General features: G+C 44.8%; 1 protein-coding gene across 1 annotated transcript in view; it reads right to left on the reverse strand.

Annotated features, from left to right (window-relative positions):
- Positions 1 to 17,567, reverse strand: part of LOC116805639 (AF4/FMR2 family member lilli) — a 57,012-nt gene that overhangs the window by 8,869 nt on the left and 30,576 nt on the right. The window contains exons 2-3 of the mRNA XM_032738846.1: positions 1,855 to 2,322; positions 1,385 to 1,786 (exon numbers count right to left, since the gene is read on the reverse strand). Coding sequence (XP_032594737.1) covers positions 1,385 to 1,786; positions 1,855 to 2,322 — 870 coding nt within the window. The remainder of the gene's footprint in view (positions 1 to 1,384; positions 1,787 to 1,854; positions 2,323 to 17,567) is intronic.

The following is a 17,567-nucleotide window of genomic DNA, read 5'->3' on the forward strand; positions in this document are numbered from 1 at the left end:
AACTCGAACACGAACTTGATCGCCGCCTGTCAATTGCTCGATGATTTGCCGTCAATAGCTGGCACGCGTTTCAGCTCACCACGAACCTTGACCCCTTTGACCAGCTTGCTGGTCACGTGGCAGCAATGCGTTGGTCAAGTCACCAGCAACAACAACCACAACAACCAAACTGACCGCCTCAATCGTTTGCACAAGAAAATCGCTAAGCGTTAAACCCCTCAACTCGTTTCGTTTACCTTCGTCTTGGCGTTCTCTGCTTTGTGCGTGTGTCAAGTCCAGTTTCAGTTCGCATTCACATTCACATTCACATTCATATTCAGGTTCAAGCTTGCTGCGTCCTTTGTCCACTCAAGTGGTTTCTTCTGCTCTCTACCCTCGACCCTCGACCCGCTCTATCGCTCACATTCCTTTGCTTCCTCTTCAAAATTAACCCCTAAGGGCAGCTCGACTTCTGTTTGCAGCTACAGATTCAGATTCAGCTTTTGCTGCTGCTGCTTCTGCTGCTTTGTTCCGTTGTCCTGCTGGCCTTACCCTTTCCCTTTCCCGCTGCTTCCTTGCCATTGTTTTTATTGCTGTCTTTTGGCTTTGGCTTTTCATCAGCCTCATCATCGTTCGCATTTGCATTGAAAAATGTCACAAGTCAAAGGATAGCAGCAACCGCCGCGTAACAATCAAAGCTCGTATCCCTTCCCTACCATCCAGCTGCTGCCCCTACCCCACACTCCTTACACTCATGCACCCCTCCCGCTGCCACTGCTGTTGTCCGAGTGTCCTTTTTGGTCGTGCTGCACTTCAGTTTTATCAGCAGTCGCGCTTTGATGTCGCCCACGTTCCACATTTTCTCTATGCTTTTTCATTTTTTTTTGTCTTTTTTTTTTTTTTGCAGCGGCAGCATAAACAAAACGTTTTACAGCGCAATTGGTCAGATATTGGGCGTGTGGATGTGGGTGGCTTCCAAAGGGGAGGCGGGGATTAAGGTTGAGAATGTGTGTGTGTGTTTTTTAAATGCAGCCGCAGCTGCAGCTTATCGCGCGTTCAGCAGCCCCGCGGCCCGATCAGCGCCGACTTATGAACGGCCGGGAGTGCATGTCCTTTGACAAACTCACACACACACATATATATATATAAACTCTCATCTATACACACTGACACACGCACATCAAACACATTTTTTAGCGCAATTTTGAGTGTCTCGTTTGATGTTTGGCTTTTCACTCATTTTATTCCATTTCATTTCATTTCATTTTTTCTTGCGGGCGCTGGTCATTTTTGTGTCGCGGATGGTTTGGGGCTGATTTTAATTTTGATTACGCGAAAATATGCGACAACAAACAACACAAAATACCGCTTTGAGTCTTTGGGTCTTTGGGTCTTTGAGCCTCACCTGTGTGCACTGTATTCGCTTCGGCATCGACGAGCTCCATTTTGGGCCGCTTGGCCAGCGGCTGTTGGCACTCGTCTCTGTCAGTCGCCTGTGTCAGCAGTTGCGCATTCAGTTCCCGCTCCCGCTCCCGCTCCTGCTCCTGCTCTCTAACCCGCTCCTGTTCCTGCTCTTGTTCTGGAGCCTGCTCCAGCTCCAGTTCCTCGTCGAGCTGCTCGTCGTCGGCATAGGGCTCCTGCTTGACCTTTGGCTTGTCATCGTGCAGAGCACACTCGTCGCGACCAATCAGTTGCCCCTGCGCCAACTGAGCGCGAGGACTGTGAGCGATGCTCGACTCCAGTCCCGCTGCGCCGGTGGCGGTGGTCAGCGCATCGCTGTCCGCTTTGGGCGTCGTATTGTCGTTCTCTGTCAAGGGGAGGGGGAAAAGATGGTTATAAAGAATACTCGCATCAATTTGTTATGGTTAAACTTACCATCGACGAGGCGCTTGGGAGTGCTGCTGGCGCCATCGGCGAGCAGATCCGCTGGACTCGGCGGCGGTGTGTGTATGCGTGAGCCGCTTGCAGCGCTGCTTGCAACAGCGGCTGCGGCAGCCGCTGCTGTCGCCGCCGCCGCAGCGGCAGCAGTGGCAGCAGCCGCACTTGCAATTGCATTGGCTGCAACTGTGGGGCCACTGCCGGCAACTGGCGCCGATTTGCGGCCTGTGATTGGCGCCGAAATTGAGGGACGGCGATTGACCAGACTCAGGGGTCGACCCTCGTCGGCATCGCGATCCATGCTGGGCGCCTGTGTGGTACACTGACCATAGTTCTCCTTGTTGCACTGCAGCACCTTGTGCTGAATGAAGCGGACAATGTCCGACAGTGCGAAGGTCTTCTGGCAGGCGCCACACGTGAGGATGTCCTGCGCGGCAACCGCATCGTTCTCTGTCGAGTCGGAATCTGCAATGTGTGAACGGTTTTGATTAGTAACTGGGGCACCACTTGCACAGCGCGAACGCATTGAGAGTCGCTAGCCACCCACGAAACCCGAAAAAACCCCATTCCAAGCCACCAATCGGTGACTGGTGGCACTTTTGCACTTGCAGTTCATAAATTTGCTCGACAGTTGTCGCTTTTATGGGTGTCGATTGTTGGCCATCAATTCTGGCTTAATGCGCCGCCAAGTTAACCACATGAACTCCATTGGCTGGTTTGCCTAATTTACTTCTGTTTCTGACTATTGACTACTGTTTGCTTGTGTTGCTGCTGCTGCTGCTTTTGTTGTTATTATTATTTTTATTTTGTTTGTCACTTTTATGGCAGCAATTGGCGACTGACAGCCATGAATAATTTTGTGGCAAGCAATGTGGCTGCACCGAAAACTAACCCAAGGCGACAGTTATAAGAGAGAGAGAGAGACAGAGAGAGAGAGAATGACTTATCGATAAATATCGATTTATTGATAGTTGATTTTTAAAGACATTCAACTTGTTACTTGCCACAAATAACTCGGTGGTCAGCAGTAACGAAGTCTAAGTGTAACAAAAGAGTTTTGAGAAAAGCGTTAGTTATTGGCTGCCTATCGATAAGTTTATCGATTAGCTAGTCACAGATTTTTTAATTTGCCACGCCAAAAATTAGTTGGCATTCGGTGTGGCATTCATTAAGCGAGCTTAACTAAATAGCCAAACACACACACACACACACACACACATATGCACACAGGCACATATACTTATAGAGATGTGTCACAATTGATTTGCAACAACAATTTACGCCTGGCAATTTCATTGTGCGCTGGGCTTTTACGGCTGGGGCGACAAACGGCTAGAAGAATAGACGACAGACAGGCAGACAGACCGACAGGCAGACAGACAGACAGACAGCACCCATGACCAAATGGCAGCTATGACAACCCCACACCCGACACCCCCACCAGCCGCCCAGCCGCACAGCCACTTACCACACTCCCATTCGAGCAGGCAGCAGTCTTCTGCCTAGTTTGCTCGCTCACACAGCAATTCACTTATTTACATATGAGCACAGCTCTGGGCGTTGATAAGAGAGGGCGTATGTGGCGCGGCGCGGCAAGGGGATGGGATCGTATGGGTTGGGGTGGGATGGTGTGGTGTGGTGTGGGTTGGGTTGGGGTTGGGGTGAGGTCGTTGTATAGTCCGCGGATCGATTCGCTTGCACTTTAATTTATGTATTTGCGCGCGCCCAAATAACCAAAGCAACAGCAACAGCAACAACAACAGGAACTTCACCCCGCTTAAACCACATAGCAGTGAGTGTAATCTAAGCCCACACCAACGATCCCAACCACTGAACTATTTGCATGTGTGTATGTGTGTGTGGATAAAAATGTGAACATAAATTCCAGTAGCACTGCGAATAAAATACCAAAAATTTGCGAGCGCCTGCAATTAATTCGAGTCGCAATGAACTCGCAAAAATCGTTGGCAATTGATTCTTATCCTTGTTGCTGTTGTTGCTGTACAACAGAGGGAAGCAGCAACCACACTTGCCCCTGGGGCTATGCAACTTTTGGCAATTTATCGATGAATTTTGATTGACCAAGAAACCAGCAAAGCACCCACCGAAAAAGGGCCGAAAAGCACAAATGAATGCGAAACATCGTCACAACAAAAATAATATAAATAAGAATAAGAATAAGAATAAGGACAAGAAGCAGCCGTAAATTAGCCGCCAGGCACGCATACGCACAGAGGGAAATTCTAGGTTCGCAAAAGTTGATTGAAATGTTGTCGAACAATTGCCAAAGTTTCTCTTTGTGTTTGTTTGCGGGTTTTCCCTTTTTTTTTGTTTTTGTTTTGGAATTGTCCCCCACATTGGTCAATCAAAAGTGACCAATTTAAGAGTTGCATGTGATTTGGTTACCAACTTCTTTTTCTATTATATAAAAATAAAGTTTTTCAATTTCAGTTCTGTTTTGTCTTATTATTTTTTTTATTCATTTTAAGATACGAGTTTTCATTAAACATCAACTTTTTTGTATTATTTTAAATATGTTCTTTTATTATTTTGATCTTACTCCACTTTAATAACTAAGCTGTGTTGACCTTTAAGCTAATTGCTCATCTTTTATTGTTAGCTGCAACATCCACTCATATCACATATCCTCCACACACACACACACACATCACTCCCTGCCACCCTTGGTCTGACTTTGTCAATTAGCTGTCGCAACAACCATAAAAAAAAGGCAGAAAGAAAAAAATGTTTATTGACGCGCTGTCGGTTGCCACTTGTTAAGTTTGTTGCTGCTGCTGCTGCTGTTTGGGCAGTTTCAACAATTTGCGGTTGCCCACACACACTCACACACACACACACACACATACATGGACACATACAACAACTAATGCGCCCCGAAGCGTTGCTCAACTTTTTTTGGGCCACGTCCTTTGTCCGTTTTTTTTTTTTGCCCACCCACTCCGCACGTCCGTCCGCCCGCTCGTTTGCTGTGTTTTCTTTCTTTTTTTATCAATTGATTGTCCTGCGACGGGGTGACAACAAGGTCCTCCCAGTCACACACACACACACACACACACATGCTCAAATTTATCTCATATTATTACAGATATATTTTCTTTTTTTTTGGGTAATTTTTTGATTGTTTGGGCGGGCAACGGACTTGCTGCTCGCTGCTCGCTTCTCGTTTCTCGCTTCGTTTTGGTTTCTGTTTCTGTTTCAATAACAATAAAATAAAAAATATGTTTTCGCTTTTTTTTTGCCGTTCGCTTATCGCTCTACCCCCGTCTCAACTCTCCCCGTTGCCCTATTGACTTTTGGCTTTTTTCCTCATTTTTTGTCGCTTTTTTTCGGTGTGTGTGGCTGTGTTTATTGTTGGCGGGTATTTTATTTATTGATTGGCGATCATTGGCGTGAAATCGACGCAGGACGCAATTAGCCGCCTGTCTGACTCCATGAATTAAACATGTGTTGTTGCTAGTTGCCAGTTGCCAGTTGTTGCTGTTGCTGTTGGCCGCTGCCAGTTGTTGCCAGTTATCGCCAGTCGTTGTTGTTCTTGTTGTAGTAGCTGCTGCTGTGCGATTGGCCAGTGGACAGTTAGCGGCCAGGTAAAGCTGACTTTTTACCTGCTTGCTTGGCTGCTTGGCTGCTTGCCTGCCTTTATTTTGGTAGGCGTTGCCCCGCAACAAATTGTGGTCGAATGAGTGTAGGAGTATGAGCGACAGAGAGAGTGTGTGAGAGAGAGAGTGAGAGGGAGAGCGATTGAGAGTGAGAGTGAGAGTGAAGGCTAGGGATTGAGGAGGCGGGGGCGTAACCAGCTTATTTGACTAACCGATTAGATTAGATGTGTATGTGTATGCGTGTGTGTGTGTGTGTTTGTTTATTTGTTTCTCTGTGTGTGTGTGTAGATAGAGAGATTAGCGTATATGCCTGGCAAAAACTAAGTAAATATAAATAATATACAAAAACTTATTGACAGCTCCAAAAAGTCTGCTGCAATATTGCGCGCAAAATAGCGAAAACATGAGAGAGAGCGAGAGGGTTGCACCAGAAGCAGCAGGCAGCAAGTCAGAGACAGGTGTAGGTGGGGGGTGGGGGGGAGTGCAAGGGCGGGGGTGAGCTAAGCAGCGACAGCAGCTGCTGGCCAAAAGGTGTATTGAAAGGGTGTTCAAAGTGCCCGAAACTGTCAAATGTCAGACAGACGCTGACAGTCGCCTGACAAGTGTCAACAGAAGGTAGCTCCCTCGGTCTCCCTCCTTATCTGCCTGCCTGCCTGCTTGCCTGTGTGTGTGTGTGTGTGTGTGTCTGACTGTGTGTGTGTGCAAGTTCACGTGTATTTGGCGAATATTTCATAAAGTCAGCTCATAAATTGAATTATCTCCGCAAAAGGGCAAAAAGGACACACAGCACACACATACACCCACAGACAAAGAGTTCACACACACACACATACACACGCACACACACGCAGAGAAGCGCAGTCAACAATTTAAGCAGCCAGAACCAATGCGCTAACAGTTCACTCAACTGCCCCACACTCCCCTCCCCTGCCATCGATGTAACCCTTTTGACCAGCTGCGTTGACAGGCCAAAAAATATTGAACAAAATCGGTAGGATGGAAAAGCGATTGCTAAATTCACCGAAAATTCGCTAAAATTTGATCAAAAATATTTGTGATGTCATCGCATAGGCATAATTAATTCAACTTCTCCGACATCCCCAGCCAACCGCTGTTCACTCCGTCCCCCGCGCCATTCCCTCAATATTCGTCCTTTGGCAGACCATATAAATAAATTGAAGTGCGTCGATTTGTAAACCGCGCAGCTTAAGATTTATTTACGAGCTGCGTTTGCCTCCCGGCCAAAGAAATAAGAAAAACTATCCTGCGGCTATTAATATGCGCCTAATGTCTATGTCTACGTTAAGTATGTGTGTGTCTATGTGTCTATGTGTGTGTGTGTGTGTTGGTGTGTGCGATGGCAAAGTAGGACAATTAAGAATTAACATATTAATAGGACTTTTGCGCAAATTATCAAGACGCACAAATATGAAATTCAAGTAGGCGGCTGCAGATACAGCCACAGATACATCTACTGCTGTGTGTGTGTGAGTGTGTTGTCTGCTTAGCTCGTATTTTTGTTATTTATAACATTTTCATGTTATTGACTGCACGTTGCGACAACTGCCACCACCCTCCCCAACCACTCAACCACTATTTCAGCGGCTTCTGCTGGCTTTAACCCCCCCAGTTGCTGCTGCTGCTGCTGCTGCTTCTGATGCTGTTGGAGGCGTGGCACAGCCACAGAAAACAATACGTTGATTGTGCTAATTTATGCCCCCACCACACACACACACACACACATACACTCCCTCGCACACCCACACACACACACACACACACATAAATACATATGAGCAAAGGACGCGCTTTATGGCCAAAAAGGTTATGGGCCAGTCGAGCTGGCTGTGTGCATGTGGTTGGGTGGTTCGCTTTGGTTAGTTGGGGCCAGGCTGGCCATAAAAACCAGGCGAGCGCCACACGGCCGACTGTTTTTAGGTGCCACACACACACACACACATACACACAGACACACGAGCCAAATGAAAAATGGCGACTGAAAAACAGCGGAAAATTGGTTGAGAAAATGTCGTAGCAAAAATAGTGCTGCAAATGTGCCAGCTGCAGCTTTTGATGTGTGCGACCAGTGGAAGGTCAGCAGCACAGCAATGCCGCACCATCCAATCAGAAAAGAGACCCAAAGACCGCCACTTTAAAGTTGCCACTCGCAACCCAAAACTAAAGTTGGCAGAGCAACCATGCTCAACTAGCTGTGTGTGCTATTTAAGACTTGATATAATTTAGATGTATTTTCATTTATTTGAAATTGAAACTTAAGCTCGAATTGAATTTTAGACAAAGAATTTCCGCTAAGGCTAATTTAGTTAGTTAGATAGATGGATATTTGTACTAGGGGTATTTATATTTATATACATATATATATATATATATCTTATGTCTCATTGAAATATATATTACTTGCGTCCAAGTAATGAAATTCAAGCAGAAGACTCGGTACAACATTATTATGACACCAAGTGCTCCATTTCGTTGTCTATAGGCAAATAAATTAAGTACTAAAAAAGGAATGTTGCTGTTGTTGTTGTTGTTGTTGCTGTCGTTGTTGTTGTTGAAAAGAAATGCTGTGTAAATATTTAAAAATGCTGAGCCACATTTTGTTTGTTGTCGTCTTATTGTTTTTTTTTTTTTTTTTTTTTTTTTTATATTTTTATTGTTGTTACTATTGTTGCTGTTGTTATTGCTTTTTGGCCAACGGGGCTCTGCCTTTTGAGCTCATTAAAAAAGTTAACTAAAAAAAACTGACAACGTCGGTGAAAAAAAAGGTTAAACAAATTCACAAAATTTTTGTAGCTGCCGCGATAACACGCACTGTGGGGGCGGTGTGTGTGTGTGTATTGGTAGTGGACACACACACACACATACACTTATACACACAGACACGCAGCTTGACAGTGACAAAGCGACGTAAGGCAGCTGAAAAGCTGGGCAGCGAACGGAGGGGGAAACGGGTAGCGGTCGCCTTAATTTGTTTAAACAAATTACGTGGATAACCAGCAGGCAACAGCTAAAGGTGTTTCATTTTTTCTGTTTTTGGAGCAGCTGAAACTACAACAAACACACATGCAATTGCTCTCCCCCTCCACCTCTCCGCTGTACCCTGCTCCCCGCTTCCTTTACTTATTTCTCTCTCTGTGTGTGTGTGTGGGTGTCTTATCAGTAAAACTGGCGACCAGCGACGCGTCGTCGTCGTCATCGCAAAGTGTTTTAGCATACAAATTTGGTTTTATTTGCCTATGTTGTTTTTACCTTGCATAGGCCCTGTTCCCCCCTCCGTCTACCGATGGCTCTGCTGCTGCTGCTGCTGCTGCTGCCTCTGCTGCTGTTGGTGGCCAGGTGCCCCTGGCATAGTCCAAGGGCGTGGCAGAGGCAAGCAGGCGTCGTCGGTTAGCCAAAAGACAAACGCTAACTGCTGATAACACCCGCATGTGCCGCCCGCCCCTCCAGCACCTTCTCCCCACAATCCACACACATCCAGCAGTGCAGCACTATATTTGTGTGTGTGTGTGTGTGTGTGTGTGAGTGAGCGTGTGTGTGTGTGTGTGTATCTGGACAAACAAACAGTCCGCCAGGTTGAGGTTGAGTGAATGAGCCATATGCAAATATAGGCGGCCTGGAAGCGAGCATTAAATGTGCCCAACTACACACATACACACACATATATATATATATATTAAATACATACATGTGTGCTCTACATACATTCATATATATATACATAAATATATACATTTATGCCCAGCAAGAAAAACAACAAATTGAGCAATGTATGTGTTTGAGGCAAAGCTGCAAAATGCCGCTGTGTCAAGCCAAAAGCTGGACACACACTGAGGATTGTTGTCTGACTGTAGGTGTGTGTGTGTGTGTGTGTGTGTGTGTGGGTGTATGACTGCAGAAAGGAGCAGTAGGTAAGGGAGGGAGGTGGGAGGGGGTATAGGGAGCATGGGGTTGACAATATCAACTATGCTGATAAGTAGCAAAGGAAATGAGTACAAAGCGAAATATACACATAAGCAAGAGAAATTGTTTGTAGCTAATTTTCTGATATAACTCAAAGAGCCATCTATCGATAGACTTGGCTGGGATCTATCGAGTATTACAGAATGCTTGCATTTGTTATCGGTAATCGAGATTGATTATAGATGAGAGGGCGAGCTTTAGATTAACAAGCTGCTGTTGATATATAAAATCAAGAAATGTTTATCTGACTGAGAGTCAGTTAGTGAGTCATTTTCATCCTCATTCATTTCCCCATTTTCAGTTGGAAAAACTAAAGCTTTGCGATCAATTTATCGATACTAGGAGCAGATGCAAAACTATTAAATGTTCACACTTACAACTGGCAGTTATGTTATGCGCCGATGAGGGGGAAGTGGGTGGTGGAAGGTGGACGGAGGACGGAGGAGGGGGTGAGTGTGAGAGTGGCAGCTCGATCTGAAGGTTTAGGTATCTCAGCCAACTGTCGGCGGCCAAGTCCAAAAGGCACTCGTGCATTGTTTGCCTAGTGGCATGAGACGTTGCTATTGTAGTGATAAGACACTGTTGCTGTTGTTGCTGTTGTAGTTGTTGCTGGTGTCGCTTGTCCGCTTGCGACAATGTTGTAATGCTAAGTTTTACTTTTCATTTTTCAGGTCGCTAAAATATTTGTCTTGGTATTTGTGTTTGCATTTTATGTGGCGAGGCGAGACGCCATATAAGACCTGCGTATAAATGTATCTCAGATTGTGTGTGTGCCAGTGTGTGTATCTCTGTGTGTGTGTGTGTGTGTGCGTGTGTGTGTAGGTGCGGGCGTTGGGCTTATTATTATTATTGTTCTTCTTGTTGTTGTGGTTTTCTCGGTAACAGGCGCTTATCAAAAAAAAAATTTAGAAAAAAAGAGGGCAGCTTGGCACACAGAAATTGTTGCTATATGAGGCACAATTTCCCTTTATTGTCGCTGTGTCTCCCAATGTGGAGGACGGCAAATGATTAAAGAGACAAGCAACAACAACAACAACAGCAAGAAGAAGAAGACGGAGACGAAAAAAAAGAAGCAGCAATAAGAACAACCGGAAAGGTGAAGAATTCTTAGAAATGCTGCAACTAGTATCTCAAAAGATCGTGTATCTCTGCTCAACTTATTACGCGGAACATTGTGCTTTGATAAGCCCAACAACACCTCACCTCACCTCACTCGCCCCATCACACCCCTCACCCCCCCACACACACAGCACACCACACTCATTCACTCCCCACTTGTGTGCCCAATTGAGAGATGAAAACTTGACATGTATTCCAAATTTGTGGTACACTTACGGCTCAGCGAACGGAATCCATGATCCTCACTGATCGACAGCATTTTGTTGTACATTTTTGTAGCAATAGTTTTCTTTGTCACTTTAGCATTAAAAAAAAAAATGAATTGTTTTAATTTTGGTTTTTGTGTCGCTTTTGCGGTTTTTCGCTTATTTGTTTTTAGCGTTTGTTTTTCTCTTTTTTTTTTTAGCACATCACAAAAAATATATAAAATATATGTATGGTTCTCAACAAGGCACCGCGTTGCACACACGATCGTAGGTAATCCAATTGTCCTGCGCTGTGTGCAACCAAAACAACAAACAACAACAAAAAACCGTTTGCTCAAAAAAAAAAAAAAAAAAAAAAATGAACTCGAGCAATTTCTTAAGATACGCGCAACGGTTAAGTTTTTGGTTTTGGTTTTGCTTTTGGTTTTGGTTGTTGACGTTACGATTTTGAAATTTTTTGATTTGTTGTCGTTTCGCAATTTCGGTAGCCACACAGGATCCTGAGCGCGTTGTGTCCTGCGTTGTGTTTGGGCAGAGCAGAGCGCGTGTGTTGTTGACCCCACAGAGGCTTCACGTGGACTGACAATCGAAAGTCTTCCTGTGACGGTCGTTGCCGGTCTGTGTACGGTCCTGCCCCTGCGTCTCTCTCTTTCTCACTGTCTCTGTGTGTGTGTGTGTGAGTGTGTGACTGTGTGTGACTGAGGCTGTGCAGTCGCCGCTAACGCTGGCTGCGCAGCACTCACGGTGCGTGTATGTCTATAAATGTGTGTGTGGCGGTTGCCCTCGGTCCGTGTGCGGGATAGCATTGAAGTATAAAAAAAAACGTGTGTGTTGACGCACACACACACATGCACACACACACACACATGCGGGGTAGTTGCTGCTTGCCTCTCGCTCGCACTACTCACACGCATGTGTGTGTCTGTGTGTCTGTGTGTGTGTGTGTGTGTGTGTGTGTGTGTGTGCGAGTGGACGTCGACTAAGAAAAAGGGGGATGAAAACATCTTTGGACTCTGCGGCTCTGCTCCCAGCGGCCAGCGGCAACGTCGCTGCTGCTGCTGCTGCTGATGTTGATGCTGATGTTGCTGATGTTTATGTTGCTGTTGCTGTCAACGTTTCTGCGCTGCCCGCGCTCGCTGTCGACGTCGTTGGCTTTGTTGGCGCTCTGCTCCTTTTGGTTGCACATGCGTGCCCACAAAAATGGAGTTGTAATGATAACTAGGCAGCTGAACTAGGCACATAGATCTGCAGGCAACAGGCTAATCCTGCTCAGGAGAGAGCGAGGAAGAGGGAGCGAGAGCGAGAGCGAGAGAGCGAGATCTAAGGAAACACTTCCGCCAACTGATTCGTAGCACAAAACTAGAATCGGCGATATTTGTTTATGATATTGCTAAGTTGCTCAGAATACATCCACTTTTATGACATAGGCAAGCCAAATATTACTTTCCACTTGCACTTCATTTATATAATAAGCATAATAACTATCAATATTTAACGATTATGTAAAACAAAGATGGGAAAAATAACAATTTAGAAAAACATTAAATTATCAAAGCTGATTTAGTTAAAGTTCAATAAAGAAATGCCTTTTATTAATTTCATTGTGTTTTCTGAATTATTACTTTTTCAAATTTTGGGTCGATAGCTAAATATTGATAGTACAGATAGCTTAATATATATATTGAAATAACTATCTAGCCTAAGCTGTGCTAAGTACAACTTCCGAGTTATTCGGGCAAGCAGCTGTAACTAATGTCCCCAGATCTGATGTGACTTAGTTTCAAGTTTAGTTTATGCACTAGTTCCTTTTCTACTAAACATGGCACACTCATTTTATGTCATCATGCTGCCCTGGGCAGACCCATTCCAATGCTGTTCCACTTGGCTGGCAACATCTTGGATGTATCCTTGCATTGCGCATCCAACTGAGTTTGTTGCCCTCTGCGCAGTGCGAGCGGCATGTGCGTAGCTCAAGCAAGAGAGACAGAGACAGCGAGAGAGCGAGAGACCAAGAGAGAGAGAGAGAGAGAGAGAGGTAAAGAGAAAAGAGTGGATTTGCGCTTGGTCCATATGGAAGCTGCGCAATAAGCGTGGCGGCCAGCCCCGAAATTCGGTTGCCCCTTTAGGCTCGGTCTCCTTTGCACACAGAATGGATCTGGATCTAATAATAGATGACGATGCCCGCCGAGCGAGTGAGATGCATAGCTATAGCTACAACTGGCAGCGGACAGCGGAAGCCGTAATACTTCTCTATTGAATTCAGTTCTCACTTCTGTGCCTGTGTGTGTGTGTTTTGGATTTTGTGTGTTTTTTATGCTGTGGCTTAATCCTTTTCGGGGGGTAACACATTTTTTTTGCGCGCGCATTTCTTGCAATCGACTTACCCCAGGAGACGGCTGCGCAGGCGCCGAGCTAGGTTTGGCTAGGGGCAGGGGCAGGCGACGACGTCTTGTGAGCTGCTGAACGTGTAAAAGGATGCAGCTAATGTCCCTGCCACGGCCAGGCAGCAACAACAACAACAATACAAATTTCTTAAAAAGAAAAAAAAAACGCGTCCCTGCCTTGTGCGCTTAATCAAACGCCATTCAACGGCATGCGAATTGCAAATGGAAATAAGTAATGGGATAGGGAATCGTAATGTGCACAGGAACAGGACATGCCAGTAGGGAAACAGGGGCAGGGGTAGGGGGCAATGCCTGCAGTCTTGCAATTTTTTATTCAATTTGCTGATCGACGCTTGCGTTTCTTATTTTTTATTTGCTCGACGGCCTTCTTCGGCCCAGCTTCACTTTAATATAAGTTGTTGTCGCTTTTTTTGCAACCCTGCAAAAACTGCGTATGTGTGTGTCCCGTGTGTCCCGTGTGTCCTGTGTGTCCTGTGTGTGCCCTGAGGGTGCCGCTTGTGGATCGAGGTTTTCTTCGTTTTTTTTTTTCTACTGCGACTGCTGCTGCTGCCTTGCCAATTGTCTCTACCAGGTAGACCCAGGCTGTGCCCACTCCCCTCTGCTCTGCCAAACGTCTTGCCCAGTGTGTGCGAGTGTGTGTGTGTGTGTAACGGCATTTTTTTTCTATGCAAATTTTTTTATATTAATTTTTTATACCCCGTGTGCGTGTCCTGTTCACCCTGCCTGTGTGTGTGTGTGCGTCCTTGTTGTGTTGTTTTTTGCTCTGTGAGCTGCTTCTTATTGTTTTTCTTTTTTTTTGTTTTTTTTTTTTTATTTGTTTTTTTCTTTTTGTGACCGTCAGTCGCTGGGTTTCTTGGGTGGTGGCCAAGATTTTCCCAAGATATGAAATATGCAGGGGGTTGAGGCAGGATGAGGCGAGGCTGTCCCGGTGGAAGGGGGGAAGCTGTTGTCACATGTGAAGCAGACAAGGTTTTGCATTTGATTTAGGCAGCAGCAGCAGCAGCAGCAGGACCCTCGCCGGCTGTGTGCGCGACTCGTCCTTGCGCATTGATTACCGTCGCTTTTTTAATTCAATTCAACAATGATAGAAAGAAGGCGAAAAAAAATAGAATACAAAAAATGAAGCTGCTGCCTGGGTGCAAAGCACGATAAAAAAAAAATATTGAGAAAAAAAAAACACAGATGACACACCCTGACAGGAGCAGCCAGACCAGGACAATGCGTTGTCCCGAGCCCAGGCAGTACCCAAGACGGGCAATTGTCGTCTCCGGTCTCCGGTCTCCGGTTCTTTGTGTGCCGTTTTCCCTGTACTTACTTGCATACATATGCATATTATAATTTTTTCGGGCTGATATTCAATTTTATTTCAAGCAGTTTTCGTTTAAATGAGCAAATCTCGAGCTTGAAACTACAAAAAATGCATTACTTTTTAACGGAAAATTTATGAGGCCTCAGAACGGGTTAGCAAAGGTTTTTTTTTTTGGTTTTTGTTTTTTTTTTTTTGGTTTGAAACCCTAACCGTTTTAAAGTCTCCTTTTTTCTTTGGGTTTTTGCATAATTTCTAGTTGGTTTACCGTTGCGTGTTGAAGATACAAATCCAAAATGCTGCTGCGCATTTTGTCGTTTTGGCCCTTTGAAAGGAAAAGCAAAAACAAAAAAACAAAAATAAAAACAAAAAACTGGGAACTGAAAACTTAAGAACAGCAACGAATTACCAGAACCCGGGAGAATAAAAAAAAACAGGCACTAACCAATATTGAGATTTGAAAAGGAGCACGAAAAAAAGCTGAGCATAGTTAAAAATGGAATGTGAAAATGTAACGGTTCTGAGCTAAAAAAAAAAAACAATCATAACTGAAATTCAACTGATTAAGCAGAGGAAATAATAACTATATAATTAGCTATTTAGCACTTTGCAACTAAAAATCAGAATTTCAATGCTGAAATAACGATACACATTTTGTTTGCTTCAGATCCTAAGTGTCACTATGGGAAACAATTTCAATGAGCCAACTGCAACCTGCTTGACCCCGTCCAGGACTTAAGAAAAGAAAATTCGACCTGCTGCTGTCATAATCAGCCGTATCAATAAGTTTTTCTCATTTGCACCCACACACATATGTACATCCATATATATATATATATGTATATATATATTTTTGTTTTACTTTTTGAGTGCTTGTCACTTTGCTAATTCCCAGCAACAAGAACAATGAATGAGCGATGAAAAAACAGAGAAAAAAACGTGTCATAGTCGTAGCTGAGTCGCATGCATAATAATAAGCAGCAGGCGAGGGAGTCTTCGGTCCGAAAATCCAAATCTGAGTTCGAGTTTTGAGTTTGAGTCTGTGGCTCATTCAGAGCTCGTCAAATATGTTTTTGACAATTATTGTTGTAGTAGCTCCTTTTCGCTTTATATATATGCGGCACCAAAGAAAGATCAGATCATCATGTTTGGCATGATCATAATGATGATGACAATGATGACGATGATGAAATGTTGTCATTGGACGTGGACACAGGTCGACATCGGACAACAACTCTAGCGCACGTATGGGACTCAAAGAAAAAAAAAAACACAACAAATAATAAGCAAAGAAAAACTGAAGGCGAACGAACAATCGCATACAAAACACTCACCGATACAGATACAAATGCAGAGATACAGCTACAGATACAGATACAGCTACAGATACAGATACAGATACAGATACAGATACAAAGATGCGAGCACACAGATACCGCAGATGGAGAAGACCCAAAACGAAGAAGACAAAGTGCTTAAATAGCTGCACGTTGAGCAACGTCCAGCAACGTTTTGGACATGCCAAACGATCTCATACACACCCGCACACACACACACACTCTCGCACACACACGCACACACACACACTCTCGCTGATATTGTATTTGTTTGCGTTGGTCTCTTGGGAGCGTCGTTGTAGCTGCTGATGGGATCAAGACGCGACGCATTGACACGCAGATTGTGCAACTGGCCAAGCAACAGGCAACAGGCAAGAGGCAACAACAAAGCCGCAAGCTGCACATGTCCACCAGCCAAACACCCTCACTGGCCCTTGCCACCTTCCCCTCATCAACACTTTAGCCTCATTCATTCACCAAAAATAAAAAAAACAACAACAACAACAAAAAAACGAATGAGACACAAAACTTTCTTCAACGCCGCCGCCTTTTGTCAGAACGAAAATGAAAATGGGAAAATAAGCCGCCAAGCGAGGGGGGGGGGGGGGGGGGGTTGTGGAGGTAGGGCTTAAAGAGGTGGACAGGGAGGGGGATAGCGAGCGTATAACAACAATTACTCAAGTGACACATCTTCATCTGCATCTGCGGCGTCTGTGGACGTGCCCCAGCGCTGAACCCATGTTTAACCCATTCGGGAATCGGTTTACAACTCTTGGTTTCTTTCTTTTTTGCTTTTGTTTTGGGCGCAGCTTCAATGCTGCGGTCCGTACGTGGGCTGCATTTTCGATTAGTTATCGTTCGCAGTTTTTTCTCCTCATCTTCTTCTTCTTCGTTTTATTCATTTTTGGAACAACAACTCTGAAGAACCAAATACAAAATGACAATGTGTGAAATGATTATTTTGCAATTTTATGATTGCTCTTGCAAATCGAGCCAAATACACCATAAATCTGTATAATCGATAAGATTGTGTATTAATGTGCCTTGTTGTCTATCTACCTGTTCTAATGGCCAACAAATGGCCACCGCTAATGGGCGAGTCCTTGTCGTTGTTGCCAACAATGATTTACACGCAATAAAAGCAACAACAGCACAACAAGCACAAAGCAAATAAAGCCGAGACACACAAGACACATTCAAACTCTTGTTCATCTTGCAGTTGTTGTTGTTGCTGTTGCTGTTGCTGCAGTAGTTGTGGGCGCAACTTGTCGCTGACCAGCGGCTAGCATAACAAGGACAACGCTGACATTAAGGACATGCTGGCTAACAATAACAACGCCCACAACAGTAGCAATAGCGGCTGTCCTTAAACCGCATGCGGATGAGGTCAAACACACAGGCATGAGGACGAGGGTGAGGATGAGTGCAACTAGTCAAAACACACACACAAACACAGTCACACACACACACACATTCTCTGTTTTTGTGCTGTGCGCAATCGTAAATATAAATTGCATTCGGGTTAACAGGACCACAAAGTAACGAAACAACTGAGATACCAATCGAATTGGAATCGAACAAGTGTCGTCACCAGCAGCAACCACAAACAGGTGAGTGCAGCTGTTGCTGGGCGTGGCAAGCGGTCCATGCCACAAGCGCCACTCAACATCAGCAACTTAAACTAATGCAAGAAAAGCCGGCAATCGATCAGTTAAACGAAAGACAATAACTAAAGGCGACAA

The sequence above is a fragment of the Drosophila grimshawi genome, unplaced genomic scaffold (assembly GCF_018153295.1).
Source record: "Drosophila grimshawi isolate 15287-2541.00 unplaced genomic scaffold, ASM1815329v1 contig_848, whole genome shotgun sequence".
Lineage (NCBI taxonomy): Eukaryota > Metazoa > Arthropoda > Insecta > Diptera > Drosophilidae > Drosophila > Drosophila grimshawi.